The 17,108-nt window shown below is 41.0% G+C and overlaps 1 protein-coding gene across 1 annotated transcript in view; it reads left to right on the top strand.

The window, feature by feature from the left end:
• Positions 1–6,736, top strand: part of LOC143282607 (uncharacterized) — a 37,304-nt gene extending 30,568 nt beyond the window's left edge. The window contains exon 6 of the mRNA XM_076588294.1: positions 6,588–6,736. Coding sequence (XP_076444409.1) covers positions 6,588–6,736 — 149 coding nt within the window. The remainder of the gene's footprint in view (positions 1–6,587) is intronic.
• The last annotated feature ends 10,372 nt before the right edge of the window (positions 6,737–17,108 follow it).

The raw sequence follows: 17,108 nt of genomic DNA on the forward strand, positions 1-17,108 counted from the left end.
GTGCGCGAATATGCGAATATATACACTGACAGACAAGAGAGAGAAAGACAGAGACAGAGACATATAGAGAGACAGAGAGAGCCAGAGAAAGACAGAAAGAGAGAGGGAGAGACAGAGACACAGAGAGAGAGAGAGAGAACAAACAAATAGAACTGTACCGACATTGAGTCTAGACGACTGTCACCCCCACCTCCATCCCCACCCTCAGGGACCTCCCCAACAACACACCCACGATGTGACAACCAGGCCACACACACACACACACACACACACACACACACACACACACACACACACACACACACACACACACACACACACACTTGCGTGCATACACCGGCAGACAAAACAAAAATTAAAAACAGACTGGCACAGAGAGAGAGAGAGAGAGAGAGAGCAAGCAAACAGAACTTTACCAACAGTCTAGACGACTGTCACCCCCACATCCCCACCTCCACCACCACCGTTCTGCCTCCCCCCCTCCACCTTCCCGTCCCGCCCCCCCCACCCCCCCTCTTTCATCTCCCCCTCGTTTCCTCCTAACGCCATCTCACCCCCCCCCAGCCCCCATCCCCACCCTCCCTAATAATATCGCGGAAAGTACGCAGTGCCGCTCAGCGTCCAGACATGGTCAGATCAATTAGGTAAGGGGAGTATGCAGGTTATATGGGGTTTCTTATGTCGCACATCATTTTCTTTTCATTCCTTACTTTCTTTCTTTATCATTTTGTAAAAATTTCTTTATTTCAGATTAATATAATCTTAAGTGGTGTTTAATTTTCTTCTCCAAATTTCACGTCCAAACTCAAATGATAATAACGATAATTATATTGATATGATGATGAATAATATCTAAGCAAAACGGGACAGGGGGATATGGGGGGGGGGGGGGGGGGAGTAACAAGAGGAACATATTTTCCAAGCTCACTTGAAAGAATAGTTCACATGGTGTAATTCCAATACTGACCACAACTTTGTCTCTTCGTAGTGCATCAGTAATCTGTGTTAGAAGCCCCAACCATGAAAATAATCATGAAATGACACAGAGGATATAAATTCCATACAAACCAAGCATAAGAGGCATGCTGCGTGAGAGCAAAGCGTTATATATATATATATATATATATATATATATATATATATATACTGTGCGCTTCTCTCCTTGCTGACAGGCAGACAACTTCGGCTTAATACTTGGCCAGTGCAAAGAAACAAACAAACAAAACAAAAAACGAAAGAGATACAACCAAAAGACAAAAGAAATAATACCTGCAAACTAATCCTCAATTGAGAAACACTGCGAATATACCAATCGTGAGAGAAATACAGCGTACATCAGTATATGCTAAGCGAACGAAAATACTGCATACAAGCCAAGCGTAAGAAAAATTCTGCGAATAGGCCAGCAAAGTGAATTACTGATGGTATTGATACGCATCACATATCAAGCTACAAGCCGGGGGGGGTGAACACGGCAGGGGGGTGGTTCTGGTCCTTGACACCGGAAAGAAGGGTGATTTTCTTCTTGTCAACAGGATTGTTTTGCACAGACGGAGCGCTGAAGCTTTCTCGGTCGTCAACACAGCAAGTGCGCGCATGATTCATCCACCACATTGACCTTTGTTGTTTTCTAGCGCGTGCGTGCCAGAGTTTTTTGATAGGTGACGAAGGAACTCAGATCGCTGCAGAAATGTAGTCCCTCGCGTTGTGAAATCATGTCTCGGTGAACTGCACTCTTGTATTCTTATTCTAATTATTATTAAAAGTTATGCACTTTTTGAATATACCTGAGTGGTTTCGGGTTTGGGCACTTTTTTTTTTTTTGTATGTGAAAATGTATTCTTATGAACAGATATTTCTGCAGTTGCATATGGACACTATTTTCCTGCAGGTTCCTTAATAATAAACGTAGCTTTGCGATACTGACTCATGACAGAAAATAATCACCCAGAGACCGATAATTCAATGCTCTGTCCATTATCCCCCGTCCACCAAGCTCTTTTGTTTGCCCACTCTTTCGCCCAGATACCTCTCTCTGCATTAATTCATTGCCTCCAGGCAAACCAATCCATCCGTTCTTAATGATTAAGAATTGCAGATGTTTCTCTTCTCTTCTACACACACACACACACACACACACACACACACACACACACACACACACACACATACACACACACACACACACACACACACACACATACACACACACACACACAAACACACACACACACACGGATACACACACACATACACACACACACACACACACACACACACACACACACACACACACATACACACACACACACACACACACACACACACACACACACACACACACACACACACACATTCGATCTCTGTCCTCCCACGTAACGTCAATGGTCTGAACACGAGCCTTTTGGATGTGACCCAGAGTATGGGTTAAGTGTCGTGTAGCATATATTGTACTGTGTGAATATACAGAATTAGGGCAAAAGAAATGAGAGAGGCAGAGAGACAGACAGACAGACAGAGACAGAGAGGTGGTGATGATTTGGAGAAGAAGAAGGAGGAAGAGGGAGATGACAACGACAGTGGTGATTAATTTTACCCTCCACCCCTTCCCCCACCACACACATCCACACCCCAGCTCCCACGCCCCTCACCTCTCTCTCTCCCCCTCTCTCTCTCTTTTCCTCACACACACACACACACACACACACACACACACACACACACACACTTACAGACAACTGCCATCGCGCGACATCCTATATGTATATATATATACTTTGCCTTTTGTTGTTATCATTTACGCAATACATTTGATTATCTGGTTTATGTGATATTGGCCTGTCGACAGGATAGCTTTGAAGATTTTGTTGTCGTCGTTGTTGTTGTTGTTGTTGTGCTTGTTCTTGTTTTTCTTCTTCTTGATGATGCTTTTATTTCTCACGAAATTGTGTCTGTGACACATTATTCACCTGAAGAACGCACACCTTGTGTGATTTATTGGCAGTGATGTGTTCGGTTCTCTCCCTTGTGAATCATCTCCATTACCAGTCCCTCGTCCTCCCGTTTCGTTCAAGCTTCATTATCCTGGACGCCAATATCTGCCGTGGTCTGCTTCTGTTATTGGAGAGGATTATTTCTCCTTGCCCGCTTCCTCCTCCTCCTCCTCCTCCTCCTCCTCCTTCCTCCTTCTCCTCCTCCTCCTCCTTCTCATTTGTCCTCTTTCATCTGCTCCCCATCAATATCATCATAATCTTCTTCCGGCTTTTTTTTTTTTCCTCCTCCTCTTCCTCTTCCTCCTCTTCCTTCTTCTCCGCCCCTCAACCCCTCTATCCTCATCCTCATTCATCGCTCCGTTCTTTCTTCTTTGTTTTCTTCTTTCTTTGTTCTTTTCGCATGACTTTGTATGAAAAGACAATACATTTTGTGTCTGGCTTCCAACATATCTTTTTTCGTTGTCTCTTTCGGGGTTTTTTGTTTGTTTTTTCCAAGGATTACAGTACATTGTATTCACTCTCCTGTCAGCTGAGAGTAAATGGAGAGATGGGGTATGGCAAAGAAACAGAGACACACAGGAGCCACGTGAAGGGGTGGGAAAGAGAGACAGACAGACAGAGAGAGAGAGACAGTCAGACGGACAGAGAAAGAGAGGGGGAGAGAGAGGGAGAGACAGAGAATGAGAGAGAGAGAAGCAGAGGGGGGTGGGGGGGGAAGAGACAGACAAATAGACGCAGGGAGGGAAAGACAGACACAGACAAAAATACTGACACAGACACACACACACACACACACACACACACACACACACACACACACACACACACACGCACGCACACACACACACACACACGCACGCACGCACGCACGCACGCACGCACGCACGCACACACACACACACACACACACACACACACACACACACACACCGACAGAGCCACATACTGAGAAGTTTTATTTTCTGCTCATCGATGAAGCACATTGTTGTTGTTTTTCTGAGCCTTCTCTCTCTCTCTCTCTCTCTCTCTCTCTCTCTCTCTCTCTCTCTCTCTCTCTGTCTCGCTGTGTGTGTGTGTGTGTGTGTGTGTGTGTGTGTGTGTGTGTGTGTGTGTGTGCTGTCTTTGTGTCTGTCTCTCTCTCTGTCTCTGTTTCTCTCTCTGTGTCTCTGTCTGTCTGTCTGTCTGTCTCACACACACACACACACACACACACACACACACACACACACACACATTTTTAAAAGCCTCCCCCGAATATTACTGCATTATGCATGACTGCATGGTAAATCGAGCCCACTCACGCTCGCGTGTGTGACGTGTCTGTGTCTGTTCCAATCATCTGCTTGTTTGTGTGTGTTTCCCTCTTACATAACAACGATGTCAAGTTTTCCTGTGCGCAATAAGCTCTGTCCCGTCTCTTGCCAAAAAAAATGAACAATTCCGCTTCGTGTATACTCATATAAAATCTTAGTGAATATCCACACGTTCTGTTCGTAACAGAGACAGAGGCACTATTTTCTTCAAGTTCACGGTCTTTTGAAACGTACTGTTCGGGTGTTTTCTTGCTGGTGAATGGATAGCAGGCTTCAGCAGTGTGTTTCACGTGTAATGGTGGTGTCTCTTTGCCGAGGCTACAATTTCTTTTACTTTACTGCAGGCTACTTTCAGTGTACTGTATTTAGCCTACTTATTTGTCCATCTTGTATGGGCTTAATTATTTTTATTTCATTTTACCACGGTTAGTGGTTTACACAAATCTGTAGGATATGCTCAAAAGGCCTTATCAGCGCGTTGAATTTATGCGAATGTCAGGCATATGCTCCTCTTTTTTTCCTTTTCTTTCCTTTTGTTGTTGTTGTTGTTGTTGTCTTCTGTTGTTGTTGTTTTTTAACAGCAGATGTGATGTAGCGTATAATTATATGGATCAGTCTGCACACTCTGACACCTTCTTCAGTGACACTGAAGCTGTCTTAGTCCTGTTAAGCTGTCTTAGTCCTGTTAAGCTGTCTTAGTCCTGTTAAGCTGTCTTAGTCCTGTTAAGCTGTCTTAGTCCTGTTAAGCTTTCCCTCCACTCACTCGTCCCTTTTCTTTCTGTCTCCCAGACACCTCCTCCTCGCCATCGCCCTTCTCTCTCTCATCTTCCTTTTCATTATATATATACATACATACATATATATATATATATATTCTCGTCATTCATTTTCTTTTACAGTTTTGCTGAGTTTAATGGATAGCATTTAGAAAAAGAAAATAGTTTTGATTGTAATAATAATAATAATAATTACTGATATAGCGCCCTTTCCCTCTAAGAGCTCAGGGCGCTTTACATGAAAGAAGAATATTACAAGTTACATAAAACATTCACGACCACTCTTTCTCAACCCCCCCACCCCCACCTCCCAACATACACACTCTCGCATACAAAGTGAGCTGACATGGTTGGTGTTGGAGAACAAGGAAGCCGAGAGTGCTTATATATGGGTTTGGAAATTCTTCTAGTGTTAATGATTCAATCAGCCATTAGGCCATTAAAAAACAACAACACATTATCACCAAAAAACAAAAAAAAAAACACGTCATTTGTAGGGTTTGACCAGATCCGTGGGTTTGACTTCTAAACGCCCGTGGGTTGAAGCAGGGGGAGGTGTCTTTTTGCCCACATCCTATACAACAATTAATAAGCAACTTCACTAATATATAACTCCCTTCTCAAGAGAGTTTCGGTAAACAACATGAAAACGCATTGGCATAATTCTTTCTGTTTAAAGCAAATGTCATCTTTCATTTCGTCTCTTCGTTTTCTTTTGAAGTAAAACTGGATTACAAAATGAAACTGACAAACATACAAAACATGCCTTTGGATGTTTCTTCCTGATCGCCAAAACTAAATGTCACTTCTCTCTGTAGACGTCTACCTCTTTGTTCGGAAGATACATGTGCAGATCACAAAAATTAATGTCTGTCTCGTTGACGTTCGGCACGTGTCGTCAATAAGAAACTGAATGTTTACACAACGAAAAAATGATGGGAAAATGTTCCAGAAATGTCAACACTACACCTAAGCGTCTTAATATCTGGGGTTTGGCTTCACTGCCAATTATTCGGGTGGGTTTTTTGTTTGTTTGTTTTGTTTTTGTTTGTTTGGTTGGTTGGTTGTTTTTTGGTTGTTGTTTTTTTGTTTGTTTGTTGCTTTTTGGTTGTTGTTCATATTATTCATCGTCATCTTCTTCTTCTGCTCATTATTCTTCTCTGCTGCCACTACTTCTACTACTACTAAGTATACTACCACTTTATGGGTCTCAGTGTTTCCTGTGTCTTTTTGTTTCTTCCTCTCTCTCTCTCTCTCTCTCTCTCTCTCTCTCTCTGTGTGTGTGTGTGTGTGTGTGTGTGTGTGTTGTATTTATTGTTCAAAGACGCCTTCATTTGGCGCAAATAAACAATTCATTCATTCATTCATTCTTCTCTCTCTCTCTCTCTATCTATCTATCTATCTATCTATCTATCTGTCTGTCTGTCTGTCTGTCTGTCTGTCTGTCTGCCTCTTAACATACAGCTTAACTAAAGCCCCTCTCACACGTGTTATCTGAATTGCAGGCTGCAGCCAGATCTCCCCCAATGCCTTATGTGGACTGACCCGGCTGCCCAACCTGCTGGAGCTGGAGCTGACCAACTGCCCCAGTGCCACGCCCAGCGTGGTCCACTACCTCAGGGAGAACATGTACGGCTGCCTGGTCATCCACTGAGGACCGACCGGCCCACGCCAAGCCGTCACTGGAAGGGACTGGGGAAGATGGGCTCGCTCCTCGTGGGTCCGCCCCACAGAGGCACGAGTCACGCCACTTGGGGTGGGGAGAGGGAAGGAGAGCCGCAGCCTTTTGATTGACTCGCGTGGAACTGATCTGTGCTGCCCTAAACTGTCGTTCACTTTGAGTACTGAGTCATGTGCAAAGTTAAATGCAGTACTTTTCGAAAACTGAGTATGTAGGTATCGTGGGAAGGTGCATAAAGTTCGTTTCACTGAGTTGGGGAAGTTGGCTGTTCAGGCACTGAGGATCGAGTCATTTGTGGAACGTTGCTTGAAATTTCTTTCACCGAGGGACTGAGTAAGCTGGAAAGTTGCGCAACGTTCATTCGCTGAGGATCAAACCATTATGGAAAGTAATATAAAATTTCATTTCTTTAGGGCTAATTCATCTGGAAAGTAGCATCGTCTTCGATTATTCACCGGGAATAAAAGTCACTCCAGTGAAAAGCTGCACCACATTCATTGAAAGAATGTCAGAAACTGACGGGAATTGCGCTATTTTCATTCAGCTGAGTGTCGAGTTATGTGAAAATTTGCCTTAAGTTTCTTTCACCAAGAGTCTGGTCAGCTGTCAAGTTGCACTGTGTTTGTTTACTGAGGATGAAATTCCGGCAGAAAACTGCGCTATTTTCATTGACAGTGTCAAAACCCGTAGAAATTTGTGCTGTATACGAGTTCATTCAGTGAGGAGCCAGACAAGCAGAAAGTTGCACCATGTTCATGGACAGGGCGTCACGTCACAACGCGTTGGATTCATTCATTGATGGACAGCTGTCATGGAAACTTGCAGAGAGATCATTCGCACTGGTGCTGTGTAGAGAGCAGCCTTGTATTGTTTTTTTCATGAAAATATCAATCACATGAAACCAATCCGTGGAATAAAGGGTAAAAAAGAGGGGCAAGATGTTGAACGGAGAGTAATGTAATGCTCTACTTTCTAACCATGCCCCAGTTCTTCAACACTGAAAGTCTGTTATGACCTCGAATGAAAAGAAACCAAGAACTGTCTTGTTGTGTAACTATCGTCAGTCTGTGTAACGGTGGTGTAAGTATTCTGCTTGGGAGACTAGGCCTGAACAAGCACTTAACATCCTAAGAACTGTATGTGTGCACAATTTATAATGTTCTGAAAGGAAGGTTTGTGTGCTTCAGTGGAAACGCGACAAAGGATGTGTTTGACGTTTGTCTCACTAGAAACGACATCTGTGTAAATGTATGGTCACTGGAAGAATATTGTGTTTGTGGCGGATTTTGTTTTGTGCTTTGATCGAAACACAACTGAGAATGTGAAAGACTTTGGTGTGGTATTCTGCATGAACAGGTGCACAAGTCAACGTCTTGTTTATTTTGTAACTAAACATGTGTAAGGGCCTCTGATATTGTGGCTGAAATATGGTGTCACCCGAAAGATCAGTTGTTTTTTTCATTCAGTAGCCTTCTCCATTTGGGACAAATGAAGAAACAGACAGCCTGCAGTGCTTGGAACGCTGTGTTTTTTCCCCACACAAGAATAAGTCAGGCAGATTATAACTCCAGAGGACAAGGCTTGAGACCACAACGCAGGAACAGTGCGATGCTTTGCCGAACCGGGATGGGTATGACAGGACTGTGGTGTGAGCTGTGTCGGCGTAGGCAGTGTAGAGCTTGAGCTTCAGAGAGGACTTTTATCAACTTTTTTTTTTTTCAATAACGTAATGATGAATATGAGAATATGCCTAGAGGGACGTGACTGACCATGTAGAAGATGCATGGTGGAACTTTCCGTGTGCATTTTCAGAGGTTCCGGCGTTAGAAGATCATTCAGTGATGATCACAGAGAGAGAGAATCTTTCCTTTCTTTTTTTTATTTTTATTTATTTATTTATTTTTTTAATTCTTCTTCTTTTTTTTTTTTTTTTTTTTTTAGTTGAAACAGTGATATTCCTGGCCCGATGTTCGTCTCTGAGGTCCCCATGAATAACTGAATAAAATGAATGGTCACTGAATCCATTTCAAGGTCGTGTCAGAGAAGAGCACGGTTTTCTCAATCTTACCCCGCTCGAATGTTGAGCGTTACCCAGTCTATCATCTGTACAGTTCCCAATGTCAGCAGTAATAGCGTGGCACTTATGGGGCACTGTGACAGCTGTTCTGTAGCACTGACGTGAGTGGCGCAGTCCTGGAGTAAAGATAACACCATGATGCTTATGGCAACGACAGGGACTGAAAGGTACTGCCTTGTAATCCTTCATGGTCTCCAACAAAGAATATTGTTGGTGGAGCTTTCTTTTCTTTCTTGTTTTCTGTTTTGCTTGGACTTGAAGGAATGTCTTACGATTTCATCCAACTTTCCTTTTTGTTGTTGATTTTGTGTTTGATTTAAAAACCATCTTATGCTTCAACGATTCCTCGTGTATTGATTTTGTGTCTCATTTGTTGCTGTCTTTATCCAGATGGTCCGCAAACGGACAGATTATAAAAAGTATTCACTGGTTTTGGAGACATTGATACAGTACTTCAACACCGGTGGTTGGCAAGCGTTTTTTTCTTCTTCTTATACTACTTTTTGTTTGTTTATTTTGCTTCGTGGCTTTTTCTTTTACAATAGGTGTTGTCAGGTCACCTTGCGTTTGGACAAAGGGAATGTAGATGTCTTCAGTCTTACACCGCTGGCACATGAGGTCATTTGTATTTGAACTGGGCTGAAATATTTGCTCAAAGTATTCTGTGATGTTTTGGGATTTTGTTTCAAACCAGTGGTAGAAGAAGTGAGCCGATTGCTACTGTATTCCTTTTGTTCTGTGATGTGGAGGAGGAAGGGGTATGTGGTATCATATGCTAATAACTGCAGAAAAGTGGGGTGTACAGCATGGTGGTTCATGGTGAGTGATGATTACGGAGAAGGGAAGTGTTATATTTCAGCATCAGTGGTGAAAGCTTTATGAGTTTGACATTTCATAATCAGTGTTGTATTCAGTGAAAGTCTATGATAGTGTGGTATCTATGGACAAAGAAATTAACTGAGTGTGGTATATTTGGTACTTACACTTTGCAGTGAAAAGCAAGAGAAACTGGAATGAATATTGATACATACATGGAAACAAAGGACAAAAAGGGGGATAAAAAATGTCTGTAGCTTATTGCAAACACATTGCCATATTTTTCCCCGATGATGGTAGAAGAACATAGATATACACATTATCGACAACACACATATAAAGATAAACCGCCCATTGGGATGAACAACTAACTGTTAAAGTCACGTCTTTCTGTAACGACAAGCTAAGGGTACGGGTGGTATTGACATTGTCCATACTTAAAAGAGATGAATTTGGCCTTGTAAGTGTAGTCTGACTAAGAGACAAGAGAGTGGTACAGTAAGTTCATTACAATATACATTACATTACATTGCATTACATTGAAGTACAGTACGGTGCATTGCAGTATAGTACAGTAAAGCACAGCACAGTACAATACTTTATCACAATGCACAACAATACAACACTAAATTACAGTGTAGTAAAGTCAATACATTACAAATTTATACTACAATACAATGCATTAAAACACAATACACAACAAAACAATACAACACAATACAGCATCACACAATACAACAGCCAAGTCACCTTGAGGAATTTAAGAGCTCCCTCAGAGCAGTGGACTGTCTTTTGGGGAATTGTGTGAAAGAGGCCGGTTGGTTCTGCAATGTCGTCATCTCCAGTTCTAGTTCTTGGCAATGGTGTCTTCAGATGGAACCGTGCCTGAGTTGCCGGCTCGCGCTAATCTGCAAATTGCCTTTTCTTCTTTTTCTTCTAAACACATTGAGAAAAGCGTCGGATTTTGAGGCCATACCACTTTCCATGTCTTCATAAGACAGTGTACTATATACGTCAACCAATCCATCCCCACCGCTCGCCCATCCTTCCTTCTTTCCATTTTCTTCTTCTTCTTCTTCTTCTTCTTCTCTCTCTCTCTCTCTCTCTCTCTCTCTCTCTCTCTCTCTCTCTCTCTCTCTCTCTCTCTCTCTCTGTGTGTGTTCGAAATCTCTAATCGCAGATTCGTTCCATCTTTCATCCACACTGCCCCGTTTCCGGTTTTCGGAATGTGTCGAAATCAAACCATTCACTGACATGGAACAGTCATGCTAATGGGCGTAAAATGGCTGTGTGACCCAACATTTCAGTCCTATCATTACTGCTGGTGCTGCTACTTAACTTGCAGTAAGGTTTTCATTTCAACCTTGTTTCTGTCTGTACAATCTTTTGCCAAATTTCACCTTTGCACAACCCCACCCCATCCCCCACGACCCATGCTCCCCCCCCTCCCCCCTTTCCTTCCTCTTTCTTTTTAGATGTTTATGACCATCAACAGGGATTTTTTTTTTTTTTTTTTTTTGCGCGCGCTTTTATCGATCGAATGGAACGTATATGTGTGTGTTTTGTTTTTGTTGTTTGTGGTTTTGGGTGTTTTTTTTTAATCATAAATTGTTTCATGTGTTCGGTTTAACGCGCAAGTAGCTTAAGCACCATTCCCCATTCAGCAGACTGCATGTTGATTAACGAAAAGACAACCATCATCAGTTTCATGGGGTGAGGGTTACGTGTACAAGTACATTCCATTCAGGAAGCGATGCCCACGATACTAACATAGCTTCTAAATTTGTTCAGTTATTTGTTGTTTTTGTTTGTTTGTTGCTTGTGACGGCTTTAAAAAAAACAACTGCAAACAGATCCTGATTTTTTTTTTAATGACAGACATTAACTGTTTTATTCTTTTTTTTTCCCATATAAGGAAGTAAGATACAACTGAAATAACTCAATTTATCATGTTGCCCTGTAGGCCTACAATGTCGTCTTTGATGAAGTGGTTTCAGTGTGAATAACAGGGGCCTCAGACTCGGATCATGGCTCGAGAGTGGAAGACAGTTTTCGTAGAACAGGTTGTTTTGAAAATGATTCTGGTCGTCTGGTTCTGTTCTGTCAAGGCACTAAGGCGGTTCAGATTAGTATTGTTGTTATCAGTGTTGTTATTTTTGTCGTCGTTGTTGTTGATGATGATTATGTTGCTGTTATTATTGCAGAAATCATGGCCAAGCATCTGTCAAAAGTATGGGTAAGCTGTCCTGATAAATCAGTGCTCAGTGGTGGGGCATTTGGAACCATCCATTTTGGTAGGGGATACCGACGAAGACTGAGCGCGCATGTGTGATCTTAGTTCCGAATAATTATTGTATGCGTTTAGATCAGGATGAAGTTCTTTGGACACTGAAGTCATCAACAATTATTGCGGTCTATCACAATTGTATACGCATGCACGCAGAGCCACACCCAAACACAGATACAGACAACCAGACAGCCAGACGCACACACTGGCACACACACACGCACGCACTGCACGCACTGACACACACACAAACCACGCACGCATGCACACACATACACACACGCCGGATGTATGTGTGCACTCAAGCACACACACATACATAGACACACATACCATACACACTCGCACGCACGGTCGCACGCCACTGCACGCGCACACATACACACCGTCACACGCGGAACACATGCACACCTCTGTAGAACCACACTTGGAGCATGTTCTTTTTGAAAGTATTGAAAATCGTCACAGTGACCGCAGAGTGAATTGGTTATTTTGTTTGTTGTGCTGTGCATGAAAAAGCGCGTGTGTCTTCTGAAGACCACCCGAGATTCAAGGGATGAAATTCAAGGGTCCCTGTCGTCCAGGTTATCGTCTTTTATCTCCCTTGATAAGCACAGGCCCATTAATTTTTGGTAAAATGTTTTTATATGTAATCACCAAATTTCTTCAGGTGATATCATCTTCTCAATATCATTTGAGCTTGAAAACGTGACCCAACTCAGTAATTTCATTTTCTTTAATGGTTATGGAAACTGACTTGGCTATATACATGATGTAGTCAATCAAATGTGCTGGGGAACAATGATTTTCAATTTGCAGTCTGATTTGTATTACATTTTTTCTCTCTCAGATAATGGAAAGAGAAGAAGGAGAAGAAGAATTAGTAGTAGTATAAGAAGAAGAAGAAACTGTAGAAAAAGATGAAATTAAAGAAGAAATTGAGGAAGATCATGAAATATCCAGAGTTTGTCCCATTACATTCTGCGTCTCTCATGTTTGTTTGTTTTAAAAATGAAAACAACTGAAAAGAAAAAAGAAGAAAAAATTATGGCTAGTTTATATGATTTACAGGGGGAACCCCATTCCTTTACTACTGGTGTGGAGAGAGAGAGTACCCACTTGTTTGGAATAAAAAATGTAGTAAGATCATAATCATACTGGTAAATCAAACTCTTTTTTTTCTTTTTTTTTTTTTGTACATCATCATTATTATTATCAATATCATCACCATCATTCTGCTGACAAACCAAAACTTTAAATCCTGCAATGGTGAAAATAATAAATTGATTAGTTTAATCAAGTAACATATGGAGACAATTATCTTCTGACACATTAATTAACATTCTTACACTATCAAATTGTATCATATTTTATGGTAACACTAGGTTGACTGTTTGTTTGATGTTACATCTCTTTATTCTTGGTGATATTTAACTTAAAGGGGCTGGTGTGAGGGTGGAAGTTCAGTTCAAGCCAAGCGTCAGGTAGAGTCAAAACTGTGAAACTGATAAGCTCTTTTGGAAGTCTTTTAGTTTTATTTTCAAGACTGGTGTGTGTGTGTGTGTGTGTGTGTGTGTGTGTGTTCATTCATTATTTAGTTTAACGTCTTTTCACAGTAAGTGATATTAGACGAGTGTGTGTGTGTGTGTGTGTTTGCCGGCGTGTCAGTGTGTGTGTGTGTGTGTGTGTGTGTGTGTGTGTGTGTATGAGAGAGAGAAAGAGAGAGTCACCATAATTCAGAAATAACAATTATGCTGCAAAACAAAAGAAGTCAGTGTCAGTTTTTGTTTCAAGGAGGCGTAAAAGCATGTAGATTGATCGATACATGCTACATCACACCTTCTTAAAGAAGAAGAAAAGGTTTAGGGAACAGATGCCCGGTAGAAGTCACACTGATGCCTGAAGTTACACTGGAACAGGGAAACTAATTTTGTAACATCATGTGACTGTGAGATGTTCTTTCCCATGTGATGAACATATATATATATATTTCTCTCTCCATAGTTTGTTTTCGTTATGTCCTCCACACTGTTTGGTAGTGGGATGAAAACTAACATTTCTGGAAATTGAAGAAAGCAAATTTTCTCTAGAACATATTATTGTGTACATATACGTATACACTGTGTGTGTATGTGTGCATGTGTGTGTGTGTGTGTGTGTGTGTGATAAGTTTTGTGATTTTTCTCATCCAGAAACTTCCAGTCAATGCTCCACAACAAACAGAAAAAGCCTTTGGAACAAGTTTCACTGTTGACCCATCAGTTAAGTTTCTGGAAGTCCTGTTATGTAATGCAGTACTATAGGATCTGTGAAAAACACGTCAAAGCTTTTCAAAAATGAAAATGCAGAAATGAAAAAAGTAAATTATGTAGAATCACAATCTGTATGAGACCAACTGAATTGTGTGGTGAGCTGTGCATGTTTGTTGCGGATAGGAAACAGCTGGCTTGGGATGGAGGATTGGGAAGTGGGAGGAAGCTTTAATCTGTTTTTGCTTGTTTTCTCTTTTTCTAAATATGACCCTAATCAACTAAGGTACTTGATGAAATACAATTCAAAATGTTTTCAAAGACGTAGATTAAGAAGCTTTTTACTTTTCTTGTGTCTTCCTTTCAGATGCATTAAAATAAACTACGCGTTTAAGAGGGATGTTTGCTTCCTTCAGAAAAACATCTGAATGCAGAACATGTACATTTGAAATTAAAAAAACAACAACACATATGTATATTATGCAACTTCATCCATAAGTTTTCAATCTTTCCATTGTCTTAAGTGAAGGTTTTTGGACTTGTCAGGAATTTCCTTGTCAGATGGTTTTTTTCTAGTTTTATGAACAGCTGTTTATAAACTGTTTGACCAAGTTTGTTCTTGAAATCATGCCATTTAGATATGGAAACTCAGCTGTAGATGGATTACTGCCAGTGGTCTCAAATGGAACAAAATAGAGAAAAAATGATTCGTAACTAGATTGATTTGTTGATTCACCCCCATACCCACCCAATGCATGTAATCATAGAAGTTCCATATGACAGTGACAGTCCTTTAGTTTTGTGTATTTCAGGCTTTAAACTGGCAGTCAGTTACGACTGCTTACAGATGTAGGTGGAACCATTTATTCTGTGACTTATTCTGAGCTGTTGTGCAGCATGAACATTAGTATATCAAGCATAAATTATGCGACTCTTCATAAGGTAAAGAATATTCTGTTTGGAATGATTTGTACAGTATATCTTTTTGTGATACTGAACCGTGTGTGTATTTGAAAATATTGGACATGTTGGGTATATTGAATTCCTCTAAGTTTCATGTATAAAAGATTGATTTGATGGTTTGATTATTTATTGATGTGTTGTGCCTATGGTCTGTTATTTTGATTTGAAGTATATAATAATGTGCATCCGTGTGTGTGTGTGTGTGTGTGTGTGTGTGTAGAGTGCATGTGTTTCCGCTCTTGAGAGAGAAAGACAGAGAGAGAGAAAGAGAGGTTTCTTTCAGACACATTTTAATACACCACATTCACAGGTCTCAATGTTTGGATCAGCCAGGACATCCTCAGAAAATAGTCAGGAAAAAGAAAACACTGGTTCACAAACCAACCAAGACAATCCTGGTATTTTAGTCTCAGTACTGTCAAATACTGGATTAATAACCAGCAAAATACACAGAGAGTGGCAAAACTAAATAACATTTGTCAAAGGCAGGTTCCAAAAGAAAGATGCATTTATTTCTACACCTCGATTGTTCAAAGCGATTGAAAATGCAGTTTGGTAAAATGTGGGTACTTAAAAAACTGGTGGAGGCATAGGTACATGTTCTGTGCCCGAAAATACTGTATATGCTTTCAATGGCTTTGGGGAAAATGCAAGTTTAGGTGAATGACATGTCATGTGTCGAAACTCTTGATGACAGTGTTGACATAGTCATCAAGTCTTGTGTTAATCTGTCAGTGCACAGATGAGGGAAGGGGAGGTTAGAAGACCGAGCGAAGACAGCGGAGGATGCAGTCCCAAATGAGATAGAGAGAAGGAATAAATGTAAGAATGAATGAATATTATTTTCTGTGGTTAACCGATGAGACAGAATGATTGAATTTAAAAATGAATGAATATTATTTTCTGCGCTTCAGTGAAAAGATTAAGTCAACAATGCTGGGGTGTTAGGTAGTTTTTGTTTGTTGCTGTTGTTTTTTATTTTGTTTTTTTCTGGGGGCAGGGAGTGGGGGCGGGGAGGATGCTGGGGGTTAATCTAGACTTAGAAAGAAACAAAATAAATGACAGATACAAATTCAGATATGAACAATAAGGAGGAAGAAAGAAAAAACACATCACATCACAGACAGTTTGAAGCCTTAACACTACAGCTGACAAACAGTAAAAGATAATATATTTCTAGATGCTAAATGAAAAAACAAAACAAACAAACAAGGGGGAGAAATTTGAATCCATGTTAAAATTTCTCAAAAAAACTTTTTTTCTCAGACTGATATCCTGAGAAACATGATCTTCACAAACCAGTTCTTAACTCTCTCTCGTGTGTGTGTGTGCGAGTACATGTGTTACTCTTTCTCTCGCTCTTTTGTGTGTGTGTGTGTGTGTGTCTGTGTTTGTGAGTACTTGTGTGCATGTGTGCAAGCACATGATGCGTGTCTGAACAGTATACAAAAGAAACAAAAAATCCCTGCCACTTTTCACATGACTGGAGTTGTCATAATGATAGTATTGTGAGTTAATTCCTCAAGTGTTGATGCTTCAAAACATTCTGTTATTTATATAGATTGTATGTGTTTATATTATCATTCAGAGTGACCAAGAAATCATAAAACAAAACCAAAAAACAAAGAAGAAAGAAGAAAAGAAACCTGTACAGTTGCCTAATGGTGTATGTTGTTGTCAACGGCGTTCCTTCATGAAATAAACCACTCCCATTTTCCAAACTGCGTTATCAGTTCTTGAACGGTGTGGTACTGTGTGCAATGCGGTTAGGGAGGAAAGATGGTGGTGATAGTGGTGAGTAGTGGTGGTGGTGGTGGCCGTGGTTGTGTGTGTGTGTGTGTGTGTGTGCATGTGCATATGTGTGAGGGGGATGGGGGTGCATGCATGCCTGAGTACGCAACACACATATGCATCACATCGCAATGAGTGCCAAACTGAACCACACCCCAAACT

This window comes from Babylonia areolata, chromosome 1 (genome assembly GCF_041734735.1).
Source record: "Babylonia areolata isolate BAREFJ2019XMU chromosome 1, ASM4173473v1, whole genome shotgun sequence".
In the NCBI taxonomy this organism is placed as follows: domain Eukaryota; kingdom Metazoa; phylum Mollusca; class Gastropoda; order Neogastropoda; family Buccinidae; genus Babylonia; species Babylonia areolata.